General features: G+C 40.9%; 1 protein-coding gene across 4 annotated transcripts in view; it reads left to right on the top strand.

The window, feature by feature from the left end:
* Positions 1-27486, top strand: part of ZNF236 (zinc finger protein 236) — a 159462-nt gene that overhangs the window by 76797 nt on the left and 55179 nt on the right. For 3 of the 4 annotated variants that reach the window (XM_050767593.1, XM_050767594.1, XM_050767596.1), the window contains exons 11-22: positions 66-269; positions 5475-5616; positions 6258-6518; positions 9408-9661; positions 11101-11202; positions 11690-11841; positions 13265-13368; positions 14651-14802; positions 16546-16758; positions 21020-21302; positions 24610-24713; positions 26855-27220. In XM_050767593.1, coding sequence (XP_050623550.1) covers positions 66-269; positions 5475-5616; positions 6258-6518; positions 9408-9661; positions 11101-11202; positions 11690-11841; positions 13265-13368; positions 14651-14802; positions 16546-16758; positions 21020-21302; positions 24610-24713; positions 26855-27220 — 2337 coding nt within the window. The remainder of the gene's footprint in view (positions 1-65; positions 270-5474; positions 5617-6257; positions 6519-9407; positions 9662-11100; positions 11203-11689; positions 11842-13264; positions 13369-14650; positions 14803-16545; positions 16759-21019; positions 21303-24609; positions 24714-26854; positions 27221-27486) is intronic. The other variant, XM_050767595.1, reaches the window with a different exon arrangement.

Below are 27486 nucleotides of genomic sequence, written 5' to 3'. Positions count from 1 at the left end.
TTGGCATTTGCTGTTGAGATGTAATTTCTGGAAATAATTCTAAAACGTAATTTCATTTTTATTAGGAGTTAGACCTTTTGCTTGTCCTCACTGTGACAAAAAATTTCGAACCTCGGGCCATAGGAAGACTCACATTGCTTCCCACTTTAAACATACGGAATTAAGGAAAATGAGGCACCAGCGTAAACCTGCAAAGGTTCGTGTTGGCAAGACGAACGTTCCAGTCCCTGACATTCCTTTGCAGGAACCAATTCTCATAACTGACTTAGGTAAGATGGATTGTAGGATGTCTTTACAATTTATCGAGTACTATTTTCTTTGGTATTTTGTGAATTGTGTATGCACATTATGGTCTGTGTAGTTAAATAGTTTTTTAGGCGTAGTATTAATGAAGTCTGTGTTAAGCCTTGTTTTGCTCTATGGGGTAGTATGTTTTACAATCAAGATTAAAATCTAAGTTGTATCCAAACTACTGCTCAAATTGTTTTCTTGGATTAGAGACAAATAATGTGTAAGTGAAAACAGTAGTGTGTAAGTCCTCATTGAAGAAACATTGCTACCTCAGTGGAACCATCAAAAATGACAAGTGGTTTTTATGTGAAACACACAGTGCACGTTGTTGTTTTCATCCTTAGGTTCTTTGTGCTGTGTTACAGATTATTTGGTTTACTTTAATCTTTGAATTAAAAAGGAAAAGAAAAATCTGCCTGCTTTTCTTTTTAGGTTCAGTGTTATTATAATCAACCCAAACTATGATTTTGTTAACGATCTAGAAAGAAAACACTGCTTGTTAGAATCTTCAGAAAAATTATGTTTGTCAGTGCTAGAACAAAACTTAAGAAACCTCATTGTCTTAATTTGTTTGAGCTCCTGAATCAAAAATACCACTCACTGTGTAGCTTATAAATACTAGAAGTTTACTTCTCACAGGTCTGGAGGCTGGGAAGTCCAAGGTCATGGTGCTGGCAGATTGAGTGTCTAGTGAGGTCTCTCTTCCTCACAGATGGTGCCTTCTGGCTATGTCCTCCCAAAGGTCCTACCTCTTACTACATGAATTTTGGGGGACCACAAACATTTAGGCCATAGCACTTATTAATGTGTGAATTTACATTTTTTTGCAGTTTCTGTATTTCACTACTTTCCTGGGAAAGATAATTCAATCTATAAGCAAAATTAATATTAAACAAAATATAATTCCTTTATTCCAAAGCATAACCTTTATTTACAATAATTGCAAATTATTGTATAGAGAGATTTTAGATTGTTAAAAATTGGGGGCCACCAATAAGATGATCAACAGCCATAAACTTGTGTGAATCTAAGAGTTTAACATCAAAATATATAAACCAAAAAAATTCAAAGAAAGGAAGTACTCAAATTCTCAAGTGTAGTGAAAGATCCTCAATTAGACAGGTCAACTTAAATAAACACCTAAAACTGAAGATTTGAGCACACAAATCCAAAGGGTTACTTAATAGCTTTATAGAACCTTTTGCCTTAAATTACACACTTTTAATTATGCATGAAACAGAAGTTGATCACATTCTAGGATACAGAAAAATTTCAGTAAATTCTCAGAAGTTGATTTTGTGTAGGATACAATCTTTGATTACAGTTCACTGAAAAACTTATAAAATAGCAATCCAAAATTTCATTACATGAAAAGAAGGACTCAAAACAGATACTACATACTACAGATATGAGTATTATATAAACAGATTGGATGGATCAAAGCTGTCCTAGGAAAAATTAAGACTTTTGAGTATTATTAGAAAATAAGACAGATTGAAAATAAGTAAAATATTTAACTTAAAAAACTAGGAAAATTAAAAGAAAGTAGCAGAAAGGAATTAATACAGCAGTTCCCAACCTTTTTGTCATCAGGGATTGGTTTTGCAGAAGACAAATTTTCCACAGATGGGGGATCAGGTGAGGGGAATGGTTTCGGGTAAAACTGTTCCACTGAGATCATCAGACGTTAGATTCTCAGAAGGAGCGCGCAGCCTAGATTCCTCACATGCACAGTTCACAGTAGGGTTTGCACTCCTATGAGAATCTAACATGCCGCAGATCTGACAGGAGGCAGAGCTCAGGTGGTAAAGCTCACTCACCTGCTATTCACCTCCTGCTGCGTGGACCGGTTCCTAACAGGCAGCCTGGGGCTTGGGGACCCCTGAATTAGTACGTATAATGGAATTGGAGATAGAAGACAAAACTGTAGTGAACTGAAGTTTTACAAAACTTATAAAAATGAACAGAAAAAATAGATGACTTGTCACTAATAAAGAAATGTGAGAAAACATAGTATTAGGAATGAGAAAGAAGTTGTAAGCACAGATACAAATGAGGTAACAATTGTTTGCAAATACTCTACAACTTTTTGCTAATATATTTGAAAATTTTGATGAATCTTTTCTAGAATAATGTGCTTGGCAGAACTGACTGTAGAAGAAATAGAAAAGGAAATAGAAAAATGAATCTTTTCTAGAATAATATACTTGGCAGAACTGACCGTAGAATAAATAGAAAACTCCAAAATACACAACAAATTGACAAGATAGTAAAAGATCATCTTCTCCAAAACACCAGTCTGGCTGGGCGCAGTGGCTCACGCCTGTGATCCTAGTACTTTGGAAGGCCGAGGTGGGCGATCACTTGAGGTCAGGAGTTTGAGACCAGCCTGGCCAACATGGCAAAACCCTATCTCTACTACCAATACATAAATTAGCCAGGCATGGTGGCAGGCACCAATAATCCCGGCTACTCAGGAGGCTGAGGCAGGAGAATGGCTTGAACCCAGGAAGCAGAGGTCGCAGTAAGCCAAGATTGTACCACTGCACTCCAGCCTGGGGAACAAGAGTGAAACTCTGTCTCAAAAAATTAAAAATAAAAAAAAGTCTGATAATTTGATATATGTATTATACTAAGCTTCCTAGGAACTATAATTATTACGCTATTTAACTGTTTTTGAGCATAGAATGGGATCAAAACGCCCTTGGTAACTTAGAATACTTTGATATCCTTGGCCAGTTTTGGTTGCTTACAAAATGAAAAAACAGACCAGTTTCTTCTTTCAGGTTGCCATAAATCAAGTTATATACCCATGGGTTTCTTGACTTCAAGTTTTTGAATCCCTCAAGAGTCTTGACTCTTCAGACATGTTTCAGGGTTAAAATGGGATATATTTTGCTTGTTGGCTTCACAGATGCCTGTATCTTAGACCAGATAGGGGAAGCTGAATTCTTTGGTTTAGGCTGATGGAGACATATGAGGGAAATGATTGCTAGAGGGAGTTTCACACTGTAAATTGTAAAATATTGTAACTTTGTCTTATGCTTAATTTTGTTATTTGTATTTGTGTTCATCTCTTCTCTCAGACTCTGGGCTCCTTAGAGGCTATAGAAAAGACTTGGCTGTCACAATCTTTGGGGGACAGAGTTTGATAAAAACATGGTAAGATGAGGTTTAGCATAGAATAGTGTTGTGAGAGTAAATGAAAGTAGAATGCTCATTGAGGAAGCTAGTGCTAGTCTAAGGGAGTCCTTGACTGAGGGCACTGTAGAAGAGGAAACCTGCGTCCAGGGTTCTGCCGTGACTGTTTTTGAGAACCAGGCATGGCATTCGGTCTGCGTGTCCTAGCATGTGTATCCTAGGGAAGGTGGTGGGCATGGACTGGATGCCTGCATTTTTCTTCTTTTTTCTTTCCTTTCTTGAGACAGAGTCTCACTGTCACCCAGGCTGGAGTGCAGTGGTGCGATCTCGGCTTACTGCAACCTCTGCCCCCAGGTTCAAGCGATTCTCCTGCCTCAGCTTCCTGAGTAACTAGGACTACAGGCCTGTGCCACCATGCCTGGCTAATTTTTGTATTTTTATTTTTATCTTTAAGTAGAGATGGAGTTTCTCCGTGTTGGCCAGGCTGGTCTCGAACTCCTGACCTCAGGTGATCCACTCACCTCGGCCTCCCAAAGTGCTGGGATTACAGGCCTCAGCCACTATGCCCAGCCTGCATTTTTCTCTTTTGAGCAGAACGAGTTCTTAGGAAAAAGTGAGACTGTGCTGTCAAGCACAGGGTGGTGTCAGAGCTGCCGGGAGAGAGGTCTTTGGCACAGCTCTGATTGTCCAGAAGGCTTGTGAGGTGAGAAAAGGCTTGGCAGTCTTAAGGGTTGTGCTGTGTGGATTATATCACAAGTGAGAGTTCTGAATACTTTTTGAAAACTAAGCAGGGTTGTGATGCAAGCTTCAGGAAGCATAGGAATATTTCCTTAAATCTAATAATGAGCTAAGTGAAATTGGTTGGGCTGTCAAATTCCCTCCAGCTTTGTAATTGTTTCACTGTTGCGATTGGTGGCAGTTGAAAAAGAAGCGAAGATGCAAGTTTAAGAGACATGGGAGTGGTGTTGATCATCAGGACTGGCAAATGCCGAGTACAAGAGAGGGAAGGAAACTCTCAGAAGTCCGGACCTCCCCAGCCTTAGGGACCAGGAGAAGACTGTTCCAGGCATGCAACTGGGAAAGCTGGGAGAAGTGGATTTTAGGGGAAGAAATTGAAATGGAATCTGTATTTTTATGGAAAGTCAGGGAAAACAGAGTGTGTTCAGAGGTGCATCATGCTAATCATTGCATAGAAGTTAAGGTACAACTGAGGGAGGAGAGAGGACTGGGAATGGAGAGCTGTGGGCAGAGGACAGAATCTTGGCCAATGCTTCCTTGTCTGGGCAGAAGGAGCAGCCCAAGGCTGATAGAGGCTGATAGAAGACTGTGTGCGTCTTCCTCTTAGCGTTCCAAGTGACTCTTAAGGAATTCGAAAGTTTACCCCTAAGTTTGTCCTGAATTCCTGATATAATGCAGTAGCTTGATCAAGTCATATTTATTAGATGGTCAACCTGAAGGAATTCTTTATTTAGTAAATGTATATAAAATGTGAAATATTTAAATTAGTAATTTTGTTGTTTGTAGATATCCCTTTAGTGATATCTGTGAAAACGCTAACCTTTGTAGAACAAAAGATCATGTTATAGTCACTTTTGTTTTCAGTTTATTATAGTACCTAGTGTGCAGTATTCATACTGAATAAACAAGGTATTAAAATCTTGCTTATCCTGAATTTTTGTCAACAAATGCCCATATAGAAAGTAAATGTAGAAATTCATTAAAAATTGGCTGTGGAATCAAAGGAAGTAATTGTGACTAGATATTTCTCATGTTGAAAAAATGAACATTAATATGTATTTATAATATTTATATTAATTTATAAATTAATTTGTAATGTTATATTATAAATATATTAATTTATTATGTTTCCCCATAGGTATTCTTTGAATAGCCAGTTCCTAACACAATTAAAATAAAATAGTTGTAACATTAGAGTCTAACATCAGAATTTTCATCTTCTGGGTAAAACATATGCCTTGTGACATTTAATTTTATTACTAGCATTGACAGTGAATTATGTCTGCTTTTCTTTTGGTTTGTAGGTCTTATCCAGCCCATTCCAAAAAACCAGTTTTTCCAAAGCTATTTTAATAATAATTTTGTTAATGAAGCAGATAGACCATACAAGTGTTTTTACTGTCATCGTGCATATAAAAAATCTTGCCACCTTAAACAACACATCAGGTAAGGTAACGGATTCACAGGTGGAAATTTAGTATAATTAAACTGACTTAGTGACCTGATGACTTCTAGAAGTATTTAGGATGGTAGCATTAGCTTTTGGTATTTAAGATGTCTCATTTGACGCCAAAACATTTATTGGTAATTAATATTTTTATTTTTTAATGTCTTGACTAAAATATTCTACAAAATTGCCCCTGGAATTTATGTATATGCTCATTAAATTTCAATGTTTGCAGTTTCCAAGAAATATCGAAGAAGTATTTGGTTTATTTTTAGACTTCCGTTTATGTTTTTCAGATGTGTTTATCGGAGTTTAAGTGAATTCTTAGTACTAGCCACAGTGTAAAGGAAGTCAAACCTTGATCATAAGAGACAGTGTGATGTCATGAAAAAAGTATAGAACTTAGAAAAAGACTTGGCTTCTAGCTTCGTCTCAGTCGTGTGACTTGAGGCAATTCGCTTAAGCACTCTTGAGTCTCAGGCTTCCTCACCTGTAAAATGTGGAAAGCTCCGGCATTGCTGCTTAGCTTTAAAAAATGTGATGATGAAGTGAAGCGAAATGCAAGAGTGCATTCTAGTCACAGAGCGTTATAAAAGTATAAGAAACTTATTCATTAAAATATGTTTTTTTTTTTTTTAAGATCCCATACAGGTGAAAAACCTTTTAAATGTTCTCAGTGTGGAAGAGGCTTTGTTTCTGCAGGTGTGCTCAAAGCACACATCCGAACACACACAGGACTGAAATCTTTCAAGTGTCTGATATGTAATGGGGCTTTCACTACTGGTGGCAGCTTACGGCGACACATGGGTATCCACAACGACCTTCGTCCCTATATGTGTCCCTATTGTCAAAAAACATTTAAGACTTCACTAAATTGCAAAAAGCACATGAAAACCCACAGGTGGGTGTAATTCTAATGGTCACTTTTTATCATCTTTATAATTTCCAGTAGATGGTGGGGAGTGTTTTTAGGAAATAATTGTCTTTGATTCTTACATGATTATTTCTAGCTTGTACTATATGGGCTCAAGAAATGTAAGTATTAGTGTCTAAGGATCTAATGGGAGCCATAGACTGAAGCATTAGCATTTTCATTTTTAATTTAATAATGAAGCAGTTTATATTCTGTAAAGCTCTCTTTTAAAGCTGTTAGTTGATAGATGAAATGCTGGACTGTATCTAGTATAGTCAGATAGTGAATATTTCAGAAAAGAGAATCTTAAAGACCCTGTGATTTCTAGGCCTGTCATGAGCAAATCAGAATGGTAATTATTCTGTGTTGTTGACTTTAAAGGATACATGTTTTAGATATTCCATAAACTTTTCATTCAGCCTAGCTTATATTTCCACATGGTTGGAAGGCTAGCTCATCTCTATGTGGACGTAATCCGGAAGAGATGCATTTCTGACTAGTGCTAGGGCCTATTCGATGAGTATTTCTGTGAAGCTGCAGAATTCCGTGTGGTACTGTAAAACCTGGGTAGGGTGACCACAGCTTAGGAGATGTGAAAGGGAGAGTCACTAGGCCTAAAGTTGCTGCCCTGAAACATTTGCTTTGAGACAGCATTTTAACCCAGATATGTCTGCCTGGATGTCGCCTACAAAGCAAAACCCTAAATATTAGAATAAGTTAACTGTGATAGTGTTTTTTGATATTATTGATCTGAATGCCTAAGCACCCTCAACAGAATTGACATTTTTGATTTCAACATCATTGATTGCTTAGCTGAGAAATTTACCTGCTGCTTAAAACCACCCAGGGAGTGTGGTATTGGCGGTGTTATATAGTGGACTCCTGTCAATTACATATCCAGTTATACTTCACTGCATTTTGTGGAGGGAATCCTGTGCAGGGCACTGCATGTGTTTGGGAACTGGGGAACTCGGGGGCACATGGATGTTGAAGATACTTGTGTTTCTGCTCGCTGTAGCAGGGTGACGGGTCCCCAGTTGGCCCGAGAGCTTACCATGCTAAGAAGAATGGAGCTTGGGTGCTTGCTTGCTCAGTGGAATGTTTAAATCAAATCTTTTTTAGTTAGGAAGCCAGCCTTTTCCAGTGTACTTTTTGTGGTAGTATTGGGAATGTGGGTGTTCAGGCCCTTGTTTCCAGACCCAGTGACCAATGGCATAATTGTGGAGTCACCTTTATTAAGTGGTATATTGCATGGCCATTATTTGTCATCAGTTTCGAGGGACACATGTAGGAGATCAGTGTAGAGCTTTGAGAGGACACTAAGCAGATCAGCCTGTCGTTGCAGAGCTGCAGTGCTTTGCTTTTACAGATTGTGTGCACTTGGAGTCTGCCTACAAGGAGAGCATCCAGCGAGGGTTTCATTCCTTTGTCTGAATCGTTGGAACTTCCCAAAATATCACATATACTAAAGATAGGTAAAGAAGGTTACTATAGTCAAATTTATGGGGAAAAGCAAACAACCAAGGAAACAAACAGAAAACAAGCCTCCATCAGTTAGCATGTGACACACGGGTGCTTAGGTTAGAGTGGCTTATACACACCCCTGCTTGCCACTGCGCTGCTGTGTGGAAGCATCACAGCGTAGGTGCAGGCCTGCGTTTTCTGACTCGTCTCTGTCATGCGACACATTTTTGTTCTCCTTTCCACAGTAAAAGTAGTTATGAATTGTCTATTTTGGATATTAGAAAACGAAGAGGGAAAATTTTGTTTGGAACTGAGAGTGAAATTCTGAGTAGGCGGATTACTAAGACACTGGAATAGAGCCTGTGACACAGCTTGTATGGTCTGTGTGTGCAGAGGCAGAAGAGGGGACCAGGCGGCACTTTTTGTGTGTGTGGGGGTGTTTTTGTTTGTTTGTTTGAGACGGAGTCTCGCTCTGTTGTCCAGGCTGGAGTGCCGTGGTGCGATTTTGGTTCACTGCAACCTCCTGCCTCAGCCTCCTGAGTATCTGGGATTACTGGCTCACACCCCTGTGCCTGGCTAATTTTTGTATTTGTAGTAGAGATGGAGTTTCACCATGTTGGCCAGGCTGGCCTTGAACTCCTGACCTCAGGTGATCTGCCAGCCTCGGCCTCCCAAAGTGCTGGGATTACAGGTGTGAGCCACGCGCCCAACCAGCTCTTTGTCTTAGATATTCTTTGTACTAGCCAGCCTGTTAGACAGATAACTGTGTGATATTTTTTTCTTTTTCTTTTTTTTTTTTCAAGTTCTCAGTTCATTGCTGAATTCATTGTTCATCTTTTCCTTTGAAAGAGAAATTGCTGACTTTGATGAATATATGCCGGATACACTTTGTGTGTGTAAATGTTGCTGGCAGCAACATTTGGATCATTGGTCCAATAAAGCGCCTGTGGCCCGGGCTGTGAGAGACAGTAGGTGATGAGGCTGGAGCCTCTCTGTGCACCACATGTGTTGTCAGATTTAGAGCAGTCTATAAAGGTGTCGTCTCATTTAGTACAATTATTTTTCTGAAGACTTAGACTCATTGCCGAACTTGAGTTGGGAGAGTTTTACTTTTAAACACGAGACATCTTTTTAATGTTTTTAAACTATTAGGCATTCGGGTGTGTGTTGTCCTTTATCCTCCGTTTGTGCCTCGTGTCTTGTAGCCAGTGGAAGCACTTAAAGATGAGGCAAACGAGCTCTCTTCAGAGTTACTAATGTGTTCATTTTTATCTGAATTGCCATCATGACTTCAAAATGAAATCATTAATAAAAAATGTTATTTAATCAATGACAACTTTTTCACTGTAGTATCCCACGCAAGTAACCTTTGACAGCATCTAATCTGATGAACTGTCATTAATTTTTCTGAAGATACGAACTTGCCCAGCAGCTCCAACAGCATCAGCAGGCAGCCTCGATAGACGATAGCACCGTGGACCAGCAGAGCATGCAGGCCTCCACTCAGATGCAGGTGGAGATCGAGAGCGACGAGCTGCCGCAGACGGCCGAGGTGGTCGCAGCAAACCCCGAGGCCATGTTGGACCTGGAGCCTCAGCACGTGGTGGGCACAGAGGAAGCAGGGCTGGGCCAGCAGTTGACAGATCAGCCCTTGGAAGCAGATGAAGGTAAATGTTTCAGGATATTTAACTTTGAGTGATCCCAACAGAGTTTTGCAGCCTTTCCCACTCATTGCAGTCCATTGATGTCTCCCGTGGATCACTGACTTTTAAAACAATTTGTGCTGTATGTGAGAGAGATTGAATTTGAGTATTTGATATCATTCCATGTCGTCTTAGATTTTTACTCTTCAATTTTATTAGATTTCTTAGGGGAAGTTCTTTTTTTTAAAACAAAAACAGAATGATCAGACTTCTTGTTGGGAAATATTCAAAATCTTGTTAGGAAGTAGTTGAAATTTTAGGACTACAGCAAAATCTACCATCCTTATTTTGATATAGGTGCTTCCACTTTTTTTCCATACAAATATGCAGGGGGGTGTGTGTGTGTGTGTGTGTTTGGTATGCATATATAATTATATAAATAAGGTTGGGTGTGGTGGCTCACGCCTGTAATCTCAGCACTTTGGGAGGCCAAGGCAGATGGATCACTAGAGGGCAGCAGTTCAAGACCAACCTGGCCGTGGTGAAACCCTATCTGTACTAAAATTACAAAAATTAGCTGGGTGTGGTGGTGCATACCTGTAATCCCAGCTACGTAGGAGGCTGAGGCAAGAGAATTGCTTGAACCTGGGAGGTGGAGGTTGCAGTGAGCTGAGCTGGCACCACTGCACTCCAGCCTGGACAACAGAGTGAGTGAGACTCCATCTCAAAAAAAAAAAGAGTTATACAAATAGGATCTTGCAGTGCATACTATTTTGTGACCTACTTTTATGCCCAATATATTGAGAACATCTTTCAAGTGTACATCTGTGTGATCTTTAGTATTCTACAAAGTGCACTCCATGTAGATTCAAAGATTAATGTAGGTCAGTGAACTGTTGGTGACTGGTCTGCAGTGAGATTAGGCTCCTGAACCAGAATATAAAGTAGTACATCGCTTCCTTCATCAGTAAAGTTTGGCTGCAAAAAATAATGTCAGGTCAACTGTAGACTGTGTGATTAGTGGCATAGCTGGCTTGCGTCTGGCACAGGCTTCTTATCTCACACAGGCATGTCAACAAACAATGTGCTGACCAGTTTACTGTTTTGTTTTATGGATGTCTCAAATGTATTTAGTCTTTGGGTAGGATTATACACTTACTCTGTGGTGCCTGCAACCATGCACACCCAAAAAGGTTCTAAACAATTATGGAATGTAATAGCATGTTAGAATATTGTTTAATGGAATAATGCCTAAGACAGATGCTAAAGGCTTTCAGGGATGATATTCTAGAAATGCAAAGAGAATGCTTTAAGCATATAGATGTATATAAATTATCCCTGTTGTCTCTTCAAAATAAGGTGTCTGATATTTGAAAACTCGCCAAAGTGTACTTTTGGGCAGATTTGCAGATGTGAAATAACTTCCAAATGTATGAGTCCCCCTTTTTGCATCTCATCCTTAGATGGGTTTGTGGCTCCACAGGACCCTCTGCGAGGGCACATAGACCAGTTTGAAGAGCAGACCCCTGCGCAACAGTCCTTCGAACCGGCAGGGCTACCCCAAGGTCAGTGGTGGGTTTTCAATGAAATTTGTGAGTGTACCTCAGTTAAATTTAATTTTACGACAACCTTACATGTTTTCTCTTAAGGCCCTTCTAAAATGTATGGTTTCAAACCAGATAACTTTTTGCATGCATTGTAGATGTGTTTGTTGTTGATGCATACTATTTTGTGGTCTGCTCAGGTCTTCTGGAAAGTGACCTTTGCAGCCATTCTACATGTAGTTTCCAGCCAAGAAAAGGTGGCTGAGTAGAAATTAGAACTTTGTGGTGGCTGGTTCTGTAAAGCCTCCGCTGCTGTAATGTCTGCTGAGCACAACCTCCTGCCTGTTAGCAAACAATGTTAAAGCTTGCTAATAACAGCTAGTCCTGATTCTAATTCAGAAAATAGAAATGCCTCTTTAGACATTTTAAATTTATAAACCCTTTTTTAAAAACATTTTAATGTAACTTTAGTATTTTTGTAGAACTCCTCTTTTCTAATTTATTTCAGGTTTTACAGTGACTGACACGTACCATCAGCAGCCTCAGTTTCCACCTGTCCAACAGCTACAGGATTCCAGCACACTTGAGTCTCAGGCCCTCTCCACAAGCTTCCACCAACAGAGCTTGCTGCAGGCTCCCAGCTCTGATGGGATGAATGTAGTGAGTATGGACAGAGGGGTGCATATGTGGCAGTATTTAGCAGGTGCTATTTTATTCTTCACTGTGATTATTTAAAATTTCCTTAAGGGAAATTTTAAGAGGTGTGCTCACTTCTTGTAACATTAAGGTTACTGCATTACCTGGGAAATCCTCAGTGTTAGTACATCGGGCTTTCTTTTTCCTTAAAACATTTTAATTTTACTTAAAGGTTTCCGTGCCATGGTGTGGCCTTGCGTTTGTGATTAAAAGCTAAGAATTTACTAGAGTGTTAGGTAATAACACGTTGAAAGATACTATGTTGCTTTAGGCACAAAACCTAAACATTTTTAATTGTGGACTTTTAAACATGTTAGAAGGAAAATATAATGAATGCTGACATTAAAAAACATTTAAATGCATCATTTAAAATTTTATCTCTTACGCCTAGTTGGAGACATTTTAATTTTCGTTTTTATTTTCATTTTTCTGCTTTTGGAAATTTCTTAATAGTGATGAGAAATGATTGACCAATTGTTATCCCTCTTTAAAATCCACCATTGGTAGCTTTGCCCAAGTGGTAGGGCTGGATCCTCCCGTGAAAATTTCAGAACATTTTTCTCATAGCTAGAAACTACAAACAGGCAGCAGATGAATCTCGGAAGTGGAGAACATACTTCTTAGCAGCTGACTTTACTCCAGAGCTCTCTAAATAAAACTGTGCAAACCCAGTTCTGTTGTGGTTTATCTAAGTTGGTTCTGGAAGTCAGGTAAACAAATGAGACACAAGCCCTTGCTTACAGCAATGTGCAGTTGCTGCACAGGGGTGGATGACTCCACTGTTCGCAGTCTGTCCTGTGACTCCAGGCCTTCTGAAGGTCAGTGGAGCTTACCTCTGCTCAGTGTGAGCGTGCGTCTGTTATAGAGTGGTTAGAAAACATTGACCGGATTTTTGCTCGTCCTTGCTGTGGTAGCGTGGGTTGTAATGCCGCTGTCAGGGAGGGATGGGGTCAGTGTGGCTGCTCCAAGCATGCATGGTACCGTTCTTGGGGATGGAGAACATGTCCTTCTCACCCTCTGGTTTGTGTGACAAGAGGAGACAATATTATACTCTCTGAAGGCGGGGTTTTATTCGCTGTCAATAAGAGTAGAGCAGATGGAAGGGGAATCTCTTATTAAGATATATAAAATAATCAGTTTTATGGTTGATTAAGCTTTGTATTAAGGTAGGGTAATGGAAAATAAATAGATCTTCATTTAATAAAATCTGTGTGAGTGATCTTTATTATTGCTCTGGCCCAAATGATTACAGTGGACTATTTGGGGTTTCTCCCTCTTAAATCCTCAGTTTATGAATGTTCTTATCCTTAGTTCTTAGCTGCTGAGTTGTTTTATGTTTATTCACAGGTATTCAAGTAGTTTGCTTTATACTTCTCTTAAATTTTAGACAACTCGCTTGATTCAGGAGTCATCCCAAGAGGAACTGGACCTGCAGGCACAAGGTTCCCAGTTTCTGGAGGACAGCGAGGACCAGAGCAGGCGCTCTTACAGGTAGTTGTCTGCACAGACCAGCTCATGGTGCTGCCGGCTCCCAGCGACGGATGCTGCAGTGACAGATGCTGCTGTGTGCTTGCCCTGCTCCAAGGGCTCTGCAATTTCATTCTCTCAAAACTGTTGAAAACAGTTCCACTGTCATCCATATTCTGTAAATAAGGGATCTGAGACAAAAGAGATTAACTTGCTAAGCTTTTTACAGCAAATAAGCAAGTGGGCCAGGATTTGGATGCAGCAGTCTTCAGTTTGTCTGTTTGAAGTACTCTGCTATAGCTTCCCGTCACTGTTTTAAGTCATTATTTTTCCATTTTCAGAAATTACTTAAATTTATATTGTGCCTTTTAGTTCAAGACTCTTCATGTGCTTTACATATGACAATCTGTGTACCAAGGTACAGCACAATTAGAAAGACAGCTTTTTAGATGTCTTTTAGATGTCCGTCCGCTGGCTCAGCAGGTATATACCGTCCAAAGTGCTGGGATTACAGGCGTGAGCCACCGCCAAACCAAATTTACAAGAGTGAATGTTCAAAATGTATTCAGACACTTCCAGCTTTTAGTTTAATTTGGACTTGAGAGGAAAGTTAGTTGCCTCTATGTGGGCACCCAGTCTGGACTTAGGTTATAGTGTAGGGACATCGCTAACTTCTTACTGGATATTAAAACTTGAGAATGGACAAAAGAGACATACTAATGCAATAAGCTTTTAATAATATGTGAGTAGAAGTTTTGAAATTTATGATTATTTTAATCCTTAAGATAACATGAGTCTATTCAGTAACAACTGAAGGGGAAATAGTACTGCATATTGATGTGTTATTCAGCATAACTCCAGGACACTCTGTTTTGTATTTTATAAACCAAAGGAGCACATGGGTTGGCATTTACGAGTGACTAGATGCAGGAGTGATTCTGCCTCAGAGGCGATGGAAGGATTCGCAGTGTCTAATGACTTAAAGAAAAGAGTGCATACATTTTCTTCCTGTTATGCTTAGTGAGAGTTTCTAACTAATCAAATTTATGTCTGCTGGGGAGTTACAGGATTTGCTGTTAAAGTAATACATTTAAGATTATAAGAATCTGGTCTAACAAATGATTGTCAGCAATATTTTATAGTTTATAATTTCTTCAATGTTGGAGAGCACACCTAGGTTCTGTAACAGTTGTGCCTAAATGTTTCATGGTTGTTGGTGAAGCTTGTTTGCTTTCCTTCCCGTCTCAGGTGCTGTATTTGTAATTGTGCTATGAATTAACGTGGTCTGGGTTCTGTATGTTTGCAGGTGTGACTATTGCAACAAAGGCTTTAAGAAGTCCAGTCACCTGAAGCAGCACGTGCGGTCGCACACCGGGGAGAAGCCCTACAAGTGCAAACTCTGTGGACGTGGCTTTGTTTCCTCCGGGGTGCTTAAGTCTCACGAGAAGACTCACACAGGTCATTGTCTGCCTTATACTTGGAGATTAGTCCTTTAAAGAAAAAAGTTTTATGGAGATATAATCCATATACCATTCAATTAACCCACTGAAAATGTACAATTCGGTGATTTTTAGTATGTTCGCAGAGTTCTGCAACCATCAAAACTGTAATTTTAGGACATTTTTGTTACACATAAAAGGAACTCTGTACCCATTAACAGTCACTCCCCATTTCCCCTCAATGCCCAGAACCTCAGGCGCCCAGTATCTACTTCTGTCTTTAGAGGTTTGCTTGTTCTGGGTATTTTATAGAAATATGTGGCATTTTGTGTCTGCTGCTTTCACAGCACAGTGTGCTCAAGTTTCATCCGTGCTGTATAGGTGGATCAGAACCTCATTACTTTCCATTGTAGGATATGCCACGTCTTAATTGATCCATTCATCAGTTGATGGACATTGGGGTTATTTCCATATTTTGTTTATTATAAGTAATCCTGCTGTGAACATTTGTATATAAGTTTTTGTGTGGACATGGGCTCATTGCTCTACCTAGGAGCGGAATTGTTTGGTCATATGTTAACTCTGTTAAAACATTTGAGTTTATGGAACTGTTTTCCACTGTGGCTGTGGTATTCGACAGCCCACGGTAGGGTGGGAGGGCTCTGGTTTCCCCACATCCTCGCCAATGGCTATTATTGCTTCTCTCATGACCGGCCTTGTGGATGGTCATGAGCCTTCCCACGTGCCATTGTGGTTTTGCTTTGATTTGCATTTCTCTGATGGCTGATCAAGTTAAACATCTTTCACAGACACTGAGAAATGTCTGTTCTAATCTTATGCCCATTTTAAAATTGGATTATTTGCTTTATTGAGTTGTAAGAGGTTTTTATAGTCTGATTACTGGACCTTTATCAGATACATAGTGTCCAGTTAAAAATATTTTTAACATATTTTATCTTTAATATATTCAGTATATTAATAATAAGTTTAATATCAGTGTATATTTTATATAAGGCTTTATTTGAAAATGAAGATATACTGCTTAGAAACATATAGCCAAGCAAAATAAGGAAAAGTTTTATTGACTGGTCCATAGGTTGATGATTGGGGAGTGGTTTTAGTGGTTATTGGAAAGATTGCTGGGAGTCATTTATATGGTACTTTGAAGGACCAGAGAGCAGCAATATATGACTTTTATAAGGAACAGTGGAAGAAAGACAGAAATAGGAAGAAAATAGCTGGTTACTTGGTTTCGTGTCATTGGTCCAGAGGAGAGAAGGCCTTCTATATGGGACTTTATTTGAAAATAAAGCTGTATAGAAGATTTATAGACTAGTTCTTAATGCCTAATATACCTCATGTGCTGTGGAAGTGATGAAAAGATGGATTGGAAAAAACATTTCTGGGGTAGAATCCACATGTTGCCAGTTTAAAGGTAAAAGACTGAAGGCAGAGAGGACTTGATTTGTTTTGGAGACTGTGGCTTCACAGAGCCTGCTGATTTCAGTAGAGAAGGCAGTAAGATGTCCTGTGTTAACTTCCATGTTCTTAAAACAATCCCATTTCTAAAAATTGGAAACCCACACCAAATAAACTGTCTATAATTTTGTGATTTACTTTTTTTTAAACCAAACTCTGCTAAGCCTCAGGATAATGTTGTGGCTTATTAAACATATCTTTGTTTGGTTTTGACTGCTTCTGGTTTTAAGGTAATGAAATAGGATTGGTTCCAGCCATTTTTTCTCTGTTTCCGTGCTTGTAGGAGTGAAGGCGTTCAGCTGCAGCGTGTGCAATGCTTCCTTCACCACCAATGGCAGCCTCACCCGGCACATGGCCACACATATGAGCATGAAGCCTTATAAGTGTCCGTTTTGTGAGGAGGGTTTCCGAACTACAGTGCATTGTAAAAAGCACATGAAGAGACATCAAGCAGTCCCCTCTGCTGTGTCAGCCACTGGAGAGACAGAAGGAGGAGGTATTTTCCGTTTGTTGATTCAAAGTGTATGAACCCAATGCTAATTTAGGAATAAATCCATTCACAAATCACCGTGAGTATTTTAACCTGGCTATGTACAGATTAAGTTCAGTAGCACCCTGAGTTTTTAATAGTTAATTTTATTTTCTGATTAGGAAAGCCGTACATGCTCTTGGAAGAAAAATTCAGAGGCGAAATGAAGAAAACATCTGCTCTTACAAATCACCACACGCTGAATGAGCATTCGCTCTCACACTGTGCTCTTCCTTTCATGCTTACGTGCACATGTTGTTAGAGACTTTAATGCTTTTTAACAAATATGGTATCTTGCTCTAAATAGTGTTGTAGCGTGCTTAATTTTCCATCTACTAAAGTTTATTATAGGCATATTTAATTTACTGAACACAGATCTACATCAGCTCAGATGACTCCATGGAATTCCATCATATTTTATTATATAATTTTCTGTTCATGGATTGATGGATGTGTAGCTAGTATCTGGTCTTTCACTGAAATGGTAATGGTAGCATTTATGGAGTACTGTGGTAGCATTTATGGAGTACTGTAACCTTGGCAAAACCTGTGCTTACCATTACATTGTCTCATGTAATAGACACAACACACTGCATAGAGGGATTAATCTCATTTTGTACACCAGCCAGCAAAACATTAGACAAGTTAATTCTCCCAAGTCCCAAACCAAGCGGAAAAATCCTAAGTATTATTTTTGTGATTATACTTTTTGTGCTTATAAGAGACACCTTCTTTTTAGTAAGTTCCACAATGAAATTACAGAGTTAAGAATGGAGCAGCTGGGCACAGTGGCTCACGCCTGTAATCCCAGCACTTTGGGAGGCCGAGACGGGCGGATCACGAGGTCAGGAGATCGAGACCATCCTGGCTAACACGGTGAAACCCCGTCTCTACTAAAAAAATACAAAAAAAACTAGCCGGGCGTGGTGGCGGGCGCCTGTAGTCCCAGCTACTCGGGAGGCTGAGGCAGGAGAATGGCGTGAACCCGGGAGGCGGAGCTTGCAGTGAGCTGAGATCCGGCCACTGCACTCCAGCCTGGGCGACAGAGCGAGAGTCCGTCTCAAAAAAAAAAAAAAAAAAAAAAGAATGGAGCACATTTTATATTTTGACACATTGTGCCAGCACACAGATTGCCGTTTTAAAATCCATGTTAGTTCTGATACTCTTGGAGGTCATGGCTGGTCTGAGTGTATGTGTGGGCCTGGGCTCTTGCCTATGCTGCAGCCATCCTGTCCTGGCACAGTTGGTATGCAGTGTTGTCAGTGAATCTTGTGTCAGTGGCTGTGTGGAGACAGGGCTGCTAAATGGGGACTGTCATCAGAGGTCAGACCTGCTGGTGGCCTATCATCCTCTCTCAAGGTACTGCCCTCTCTGTCTGCTTTGCCACCATCTGACCGAAAGATCACAGTGAGACCGTCCGGGGTCCCCGGTGGGTTATGGTAGTCTACCTTTCTCTTCTGTTTTGAGGAATAAGTCTGTAAAACTTTAGCCTAAACTCCCTCAAAGTAACAAAAACTGTGACTTAACCATGGCCAGAGCCACTGTGCACCTCATTTCTTTAGTAGATAATTCTGGAATAAAAGTTTCTGACCTGTTATACTGAGGTAGTTCTAACTCTTTAGTCCGATGATACTTACTAAAGCCTTTCTTTCCATTTTAAAAATTCTGTCATTAGATTTCATAAAGTATAAAAAGAAAATGGCCCTTTCCTTCAAATGAGTTAAAGGCTATGGGACATACAGGCATTATTTCTAGAACCCTGTCATTTGGAGCGTGTTAATTTATCAGCCAAATACAAATAATCTCTAAGCCTCTTTACATATTCCTTCCTGTCAATTAATAAAGCTTCTAATGCTACTGAATTCTAGCATCAATTTGGGGGTTCTGTTTGGGCTTCATCTCACTGCTACATATTTATTTAGATTCACCTTTATATGTCTTATGTTCCTTGGATCATTGTGGGGGAAACTGCAGAAGAACTCTTGTCCATAGGAGAAAAGTCACGTGTTAAATTGCATTGTTTTGCCCAAACCTAGAGACTTAGATAGGGGTTAAATTCCCTCACATTTATTGCGACGTTAGCCTGCTTCTAACACTTGCTGTCTGTTTCATGCTGTCTGTCTATCGTGCTTAATTTTGTTGTTCTGTCTCTCTCCAGCCTGTGCTATACTGATTGTGTTCTCAGTTCCTTAAAGAATGTTAACAGAGTTACCTCCTTATTTCCTCATGAGTGTTGGTGGGGCTGCTATCTATAAACTACCCTCAGATCATTCCAAGCTTTATTGGTATAATGTGGAATTTTAGTTTGCTGTATCTTTTTCTGGAATTTCTGTGAGATGGACATTAAGTCCACTGGCTTTATCTTCCATGACTTTCTCTCTCAACCCACACCCTCGCTGTCGTTTGCTCCCCTCTCTATCTTCTTCCCCCCCGCACCCATCTCTCATCTTTTTTTCCTTTTATATGGTAAGAAAAATTATCTAGTTGGTTTTTAAATTTACTTATTTGGTGAATTAATCACTGTTCACTTGGCAATTCAGTGTTTCTGTTGAGTTGTAAGTTTTTTTCAGTCAGTCGTACAATAATGACTTCCCTGCTCCCAGCCAAACTTTTTTTCCTCTCTATTATTCTTTTTTTAATCATTTGGAATGCATCCTTATTTTTCATTTAGGAATGAATACTTACGCGTATAGTTCTCTTTCAGTATCAGCTGAAGATTGGTTCCTCGACTCCTGAGGACACCAAAATCTGCAGATGCTGAAGTTCCTGATACCAAACAGCGTAGTATCTGCATGTAACCTACACACATCCTCTTGTATACTTTAAACCATATCTAGATCACTTATAATACCGAATATAATATAAATGCTATGTAAATAGTTTGGGGTTCTTTGAGAGACAGGGTCTCACTCTGTCACCTAGGCGGGAGTACAATAGCTTAATGGTAATTCACTGCAGCCTTGAACTCCTGGGTTCAAGCAATCCTCCCACCTCAGGCTCCTGAGTAGCTGGGGCTACAGGTTCACCACTATGCCTGGCTAATTAAAAAAAAATTTTTTTTGTAGAGACGGGATCTTGCTCTGTTGCCTAGGCGGTCTTGAACTTCTGTGCCAAGCCCCAACTTGGCCTCCCAATGTGCTGGGGCTACAGGTGTGTGCCACCATGCCTGTTTAATTTTTAAATTTTTGGTAAAGATGGAGTCTTGGTGTGTGACTCAGGCTGGTCTCACACTCCTGGCCTGAAGCAATCTTTCCATCTCAGCTTCCCAAAGCAGTGGGATTACAGGCGTGAGTCACTGCACCTGGTTGTAAATAGCCATCATAGCGTATTGTTTATTGAATAATAACAAGAGAAAAAATATCTGTATTTTCTAACTGCAGTTGGTTGAATCTATGGATGTGGAAGGCACAGATACAGAGGGCCAACCATATATATTTTTAAAGTTTTATTTTCTTCTTTATAGTAATTGTTTTTAGTTGGGGACCATTTGCTAATTTATTAATTTGGTCTCCCATTTTTGGGCTTCTGGTTTTTAAAAATCCCAGGGTAATTCATTTTTTGCCCTTATGAATAAATTAATATCTGTATTTATGAATACCAGTAGCTTGTGTGGACACTATCAGCCTCAAAGCTTACTCCTGAATTTGCAGGGAGGGGTAGAAGCAGGTCTTTAATCCGAGCATCTTCCTAATGTTGGTCATCGCTCTCCTAAGGGAAGCCCTTGACTTGGTTTTTTTTGGTTACATAATATTTGTACATATTTATGACGCACATGTGATAATTTGTTTCAATAACAGAATGTGGAATGATCAAATCAGAGTACTTGGGGTATTCATCACCTTAAGTATTTATCAGTTTCTAAGTATGGGAACGTTTCAAGTTCTCTCCTGTAGCTGCTTGGAAATATACATTGTTTTTAACTGTATCATCCTACTCTGCTATCAAACATTAGAGCTTATTCCTTCTATCTAAGTGGATGTTTTCACCTCCTCACCAACCTCTGTTCATCCTCCGCCCCCTACTTTCCAGTACACTTGGCTGTTTTCTTTCCGTGACCTAAGTTTCTCAATAGAGGTGGGAAAATATAGCAACTCTCTACCATCATAAAAATAGCTTGGTTGAGTTATTGATTTTCATTACGTACATACCTATTTAGTTTTAATTGTTTTGCTAATAACCTAAGTTTTCTTCATTAGATTTTTGATCCCTTTTCCTTGATTTTGTTTAGACATTTGTATGGAGGAGGAGGAAGAACATTCTGACAGAAATGCATCACGGAAGTCTCGTCCTGAGGTCATCACTTTCACAGAGGAGGAGACAGCCCAGTTAGCCAAGATCCGGCCGCAGGAGAGCGCCACGGTGTCGGAGAAGGTCCTGGTGCAGTCCGCGGCAGAAAAGGACCGCATCAGCGAGCTGAGGGACAAGCAGGCAGAGCTGCAGGACGAGCCCAAGCATGCCAACTGCTGCACATACTGCCCCAAGAGCTTCAAGAAGCCCAGCGACCTGGTGAGGTGAGGGCATGGCTACGCTGCGCGGGTTCTGCTCTGAAGACTGGAGGTGCAGGCAGCTGCTCCTTTGGTGACTTTCACTGCAGCAGGGCCATTAGTTTCTCAACCCAGTGTCACCTGAGTGATGGCAGCTTGCTTACTAGAGTGTATGGTTTTAAGCTTGAATTACTTCTCTGTAGTAAGCTCGTTCAGAATATTAATTAGACAGTCTGTTTTCAGCTGTGCACGGTGGCTCACACCTGTAATCCCAGCACTTTGGGAGGCCGAGGCAGGAGGATCACCTGAGGTTGGGAGTTTGAGACCAGCCTGACCAACAGGGAGAAACCCAGTCTCTACTAAAAAATATAAAATTAGCTGGGCGCAGTGGTGGGTGCCTGTAATCCCAGCTACTCAGGAGCCTGAGACAGGAGAATTGCTTGAACCCAAGAGGTGGAGGTTGCAGTGAGCTGAGATCATGCCATTGCACTCCAGCCTGGGCAACAAGAATGAAACTCCATCTCAAAAAAAAAAAAAAAAAGAAAGTCTGTTTTCTTTGTAGATTGCTTATGCTTATTTCTGTATGGTTGTCATAGTAGTAAACAATGAAAACAAATCTGTCCATTGAGGAAGGCAGGGCTCTAAGTTTTGTGGACAGGCAGAAGAGCAGCAGGCGCCCTCCCGCCTGACGCCTGCCAGTCAGTGTGAGGAGCCGGACACAATCACATGACAGGAGGGAGACTCACTGGCAACTGGCCAAACAGCAGTGGCTGATACATGAGATCGAGTTTAGCAGAACCATGAAGAATCTGGAAACCAAGACCCATGGTAAAGAACAGAAGGGGCTCTCAGAATGTCCTTCCTTTCTGGAGAAAGGAAGACCAAAGTATCAGTGTTCTCCTAAAGAATCAGAAGAGTTTCTGTATATAAGGGGGATGCTTATGTTTTGCTCTAGGAGATAGAACTAATTATTCAGCAACTTAGTAAAACAAACTGCAAAGATTTCAATATTGCAGGATGTTTCAGAAAACCAAAGAGGGTGTGTTCCTTGTACTCTTTATTCTACAGAGGGCAGCAGCAGGTGCTGCAGGGAAAGGGTAGGTGGTTTCAAGGAACTGCTGGGTTGGCAGTGCCACCCTAGTGAGCACACACCTTGACTGCTGGCCTTTGTGTTTTGACCACAGCAGGACGGCGGGGTGTGTTCAGCTAGAGAGTGACAATGAGGGAGGTGACTGGAGAAGGAAGAGCGCCCAGGTCCCACTGGGTGGTGCAGCCACAGGACCCTTGAATAGCAAGCTCTCGTTAAGCCATGTAGTGAAGTTCCAGGGTAGAATCTAAGTTGATGGTGTGATCTGAGGTTGGGAATAAGACATAGAAAGTTAAACTTGGCCGGGCGCGGTGGCTCAAGCCTGTAATCCCAGCACTTTGGGAGGCCGAGGCGGGTGGATCATGAGGTCAGGAGATCGAGACTATCCTGGCTAACATGGTGAAACCCCGTCTCTACTAAAAATACAAAAAACTAGCCGGGCGTGGTGGCGGGCGCCTGTAGTCTCAGCTACTTGGGAGGCTGAGGCAGGAGAATGGCGTGAACCCGGGAGGCGGAGCTTGCAGTGAGCCGAGATCACGCCACTGCACTCCAGCCTGGGAGACACAGCGAGACTCCGTCTCAAAAAAAAAAAAAAAAAAAAGAAAGTTAAACTAAGGAGAGCAGGAGCTAAGGAAACTTGGGATGTTTATAAGAAGGAGTCCAGTCTGGCCAGCAGTTGTATGTGGCCTAGAGGAACTCGTGAACTAACCGATAGAGAGAGAGTTTTCCAGTAGGGGTTAGTGGTGGAGTCATAGATGAGAAAGTCAGGCCTGGCAAGGGTGTCACATGGAGGTGTTGAGACAGCACTTTGTGACCTGCCTGTGGGTGGGGCGTGCCAGCCAATTAGCAGAGACAAGATGCCACCAAGGCGACATAAAGTGCTAAACGTGTCTCCATCGACTGTAGCTAAAGACCAGAAGAGTGGGACGTTCTTTTTTTTTTTTTTTTTTTTTTGAGGCAGAGTCTCGCTCTGTCGCCCAGGCTGGAGTTCAGCGGCGTGATCTCGGCTCACTGCTAACTCCGAGAGCGGGACATTCTTATAGCTGCGTTTTCTTCTTCTTGTCCTAGCCTTCATTTTAAAAAAGTTCAAGGTTCAGACTCCCAGTGAGTAAATGTGATGATAAACAAAAAACGGTACTGAAGGGTGTCCTATTCTCCAGAGATAACCACTGTTAACAGTTTTTTAAGTATTTTTTTTTTTCAGAAATGTCTGGACATATACCAATGTTAAGTTGTACGATTCTGGTTTTTAAAATTTTACATGTCAGTGAATCATAGATATTTTTCTTTGTCAGTATCTATAAACCTATTTCATTCTTTTTAATGGCAATGCAGGGTTCTGTCGCATGGGCATACCAAATTAATTTTACCAGACCCCTCCTGACGAACACTGAGTTTCCACGTGTGATGACTGGCAGGGTGCTGCCGTGATTGTCTTCTGTGAGCCTGTGTGCCTCTGATGGCTCAGTGAGGGTAGAGTCTGGCAAAGGCCACCAGAGGGCCTCGTGCCTCTGTCCTTCAGAGACTCCGAGTGCCTGTTCTACAGCTCCAGCCAACAGGGTGTCATTTTCATCTGCTCTTCTTTGGTTCTAAGTGTGGTTGAACAGCTTTGCATATGTTTTTAGACTGTTTGTATTTCTTCTGTAAGCTCTCTGTGCATTGCTCACTTTTCTACTCTGATATTGTTTGGGATTTCCTGCTGATTTGTCAGCGTTCTTGGGTTTTTTAAGGAAATTGTTTTCTTTCTTTTTTTGAGACAGTCTCACTTTGTCGCCCAGGCTGAAGTGCAGTGGCGTGATCAGGGCTCACTACAACCTCTGCCTCTTGGGTTCAAGCGATTCTCCTGTCTTAGCCTCCTGAGTAGCTGGGATTACAGGCGCCTGCCACCACGGCCTGCTAATTTTTGTATTTTCAGTAGAGATGAGATTTTACCATGTTGGCCAGACTGGTCTCGAACTCCCTACCTCAGATGATCTGCCCGCCTCAACCTCCCACAGTGTCGGGATTACAGGCGTGAGCCACTGCTCCCCTCCCTACAGAAATTATCTCTATTATTATTTGTCTTGCAAATATTTTCATTGTTATTTGGATTTGTTTATTGTATTTTTTGTTTGGAGTGAAGCTTAAAGTTTTTCTTGGCCAAACGTAATCAAAACGTCGTAACACCTAATTTTAATTTATATAGTTATAAATTTCAAATCATGAAGTTGTTTGTCAATGCGTCTATAATTAACGCTTTTTGGATAGGCATGTTCGAATCCATACTGGAGAAAAGCCATACAAATGTGATGAATGTGGAAAGAGTTTTACTGTGAAATCCACTCTCGATTGCCATGTGAAGACTCACACAGGTAAGGAGCACATTCCTGTGTCATTGGTAGAGATCTTAGGATAGCATTTCGTATGTTTTGTTCCTATGTATTTTGCATACATAATACTTTCCAAATTAGAAAGCTTAAAAATGAAGCACCATGAAGAAAGTGATATGAAAGATTTTTTTATTCGTGACACAGGGAAAGCTGTCCAAATGACAATTTCCCAAAAATGGGAATTCCATCTTGCAGACATTGCCCCTTTCCATTTCCTGTTCTGTCTTCCATGACAGCTGCTTTTTTACACTAAGCACTTTGTTTAGCTTTTGTTTTTAGTGGATGTAAACTTGTTTTTACTCAGTTGGAAAAAAAGTATTAGGTCTCAAAAGTTACATTTTTCTTAAAAATGGTCATATATTCTTACTCATGCCTAAATAACTTTGTTAAAAAGATTACCTCTTAGTCTCATTTAAGCCAAAGAGATTTAGTATGTTGAGGTTTTGTAAAACCTGGCACTTAGCAAATCTGATGGCAGTTATCATTTCATAATTATTTTTATGTGGGGGGAAAATCTTGCAAAGGGAAAAGTGAATGTCCAGTATTCCTGGCCTTTTTCTCATCTTCATCTCGTCTGCACCTTTGCTTCTGGAATTCTGCACAGGGCATCCTAGCGGTGGTGAGGCCGGCTCTGCCTCTGCCTGCTTGGGAATCCTGTAGTCCTCCTGTGAGCTCTGTGGTCCTAGACAAGGTTCTCCTCTCAGCCACAGGTTTCTCCTGCAGAAGATGGGGCTAATAGTTGTACCTCTGTCTTTGGGAGTTCAGACATTTAAATAGCTTTAAGTATTAAGACACTTAAATAGCTGGGAAAAGTGTTTGGCCTTTGGTAAACGCTCAGGAATGGATTGGCCTGTGGTAAACGCACAGTGAATGCAGAGCTGTTGTTATAATGATTCATAGAATTACGATTATCAGACCAATTTATATTCTTCATTGTTGGTTATAAGCAGAATTCAACCAACAAGAACAAATGGACTTTCACACATTTACCTGACCCTGTGATTCTTTTCTGATGGGTTAATATTTGGAGCTAGATAAACAGATCCCTGAGCTTGTTTATATGACTGTCCTGTGTGCAGTTTTTCTGTTGTTTCTTTAGGCTCCCTGTATTTGTCTCTCTTGTGTAATGCAATGAACTGTTTGCGGATATGGAGGGCCCGGCCTCATTTACCTTTGCGCCCCCAGGCCTAGGGCATGGCCTGTCATGCAGCAGGTGCCCAGTGACATCCACGATGACTTGGTACACGCTGCTTCATCATTTCCTTGGTTTTGGAGTTCAGTGTAGGCTATGTGGATAAGGACTAGAAATAGAAGTCTCGGGATAAATACCTTTTAGTTCCTCTTTCTCCATTCTGAAGTAGAGGTGTGATTTCTGAGGAACCCAGGGTGGCATTGGGATAGTAGATTGCTCTAGTCCCTTTGTAGATCCTAGTGTGCGCCATGCTGTAAAAATTAGCGTTTGTTCCTGGACCAGTAAAGGGGAAAAACCAGCCAGGAAGTTTTTCAGCTCCCAGAGGCTCTTGGAGGGTAGAGCCTGTGCTCGTGGTGCTCTGAGCCTTCGTGGCCTTTGATATACCCAGTAATCATGAAAAGAGCCTCAGGAACTAGATACATGATACTAGGCACACAGCTCTTTGACCCTAGAATAGAACTTTCCTTTGCACATTCTCCCATGTGATGCCTACCTGTGCTGGCATTTTGGTCGCTCCTGTTTGGCAGAAGAGAAGATAGAGAGATGCTGAGATGTTAAAGTACCATTTGTAAAATTAAAGAAAAGTGACAGTAATTCAGAGCTGGGCTGTTAAGTCATACCACCCATTAGCTTCTGATAAATATAAATCAAATATTCCAATCAAGGTTCAGAATAATGCAGTGGTTTAGAAACACTATAAAGCTCAAAGGGTTGTGAAAATGCTGAGTTCAAATTGTAAATAATATACTGTTAAATTCCTGCAACAATTGCCTGTGACATCCATAACATCTTATAGGTGAAAGGGATTCTCATTAAAGCACTTCCATCCACTGATTCAACATATTTACATCCAGATTGACAGCTGAGTGGGGTGGGTGTGAGTGTCGCGGCTGCCATCGCCTCTGCTGATTCTTGGCTGGGCTTTTCTCAGGTCAGAAGCTCTTCAGCTGTCACGTCTGCAGCAACGCCTTCTCCACGAAGGGAAGTCTGAAGGTCCACATGCGTCTGCACACGGGAGCCAAGCCCTTCAAATGCCCGCACTGTGAGCTGCGTTTCCGTACCTCGGGTAGAAGGAAGACACACATGCAGTTTCATTATAAACCAGACCCAAAGAAGGCCAGAAAGCCTGTGACTCGAAGCTCGTCGGAAGGATTGCAGCCCGTAAACCTCCTCAACTCCTCCTCTACTGACCCTAATGTGTTTATCATGAACAACTCTGTTCTAACAGGACAGTTTGATCAGAATCTGCTGCAACCAGGACTGGTGGGCCAAGCTATTCTCCCTGCCTCCGTGTCAGGTAAACTCTGAGCCGGGGGAATGGGAACGGCACAGTGATTGAACTGTTCTGCGCTGCTTCTGTCTGTTCCCACAGTAGAAGAGACGTTGTTTACCGTAGCACCATGTTTCCCTTCTTTGAGCCTTTCCCTTATGAGGCATTTGGAAAAATGGGAATTCCATCTTGCAGACATTGCCCCTTTCCATTTCCTGTTCTGTCTTCCATGACAGCTGCTTTTTTACACTAAGCACTTTGTTTAGCTTTTGTTTTTAGTGGATGTAAACTTG

This window comes from Macaca thibetana, chromosome 18, assembly GCF_024542745.1.
Source record: "Macaca thibetana thibetana isolate TM-01 chromosome 18, ASM2454274v1, whole genome shotgun sequence".
NCBI classification, from domain to species: Eukaryota; Metazoa; Chordata; class Mammalia; order Primates; family Cercopithecidae; genus Macaca; species Macaca thibetana.
The sequence above is the reverse complement of the archived record's forward strand: the minus strand, read 5'-3'. Positions and strand labels throughout refer to the sequence as shown.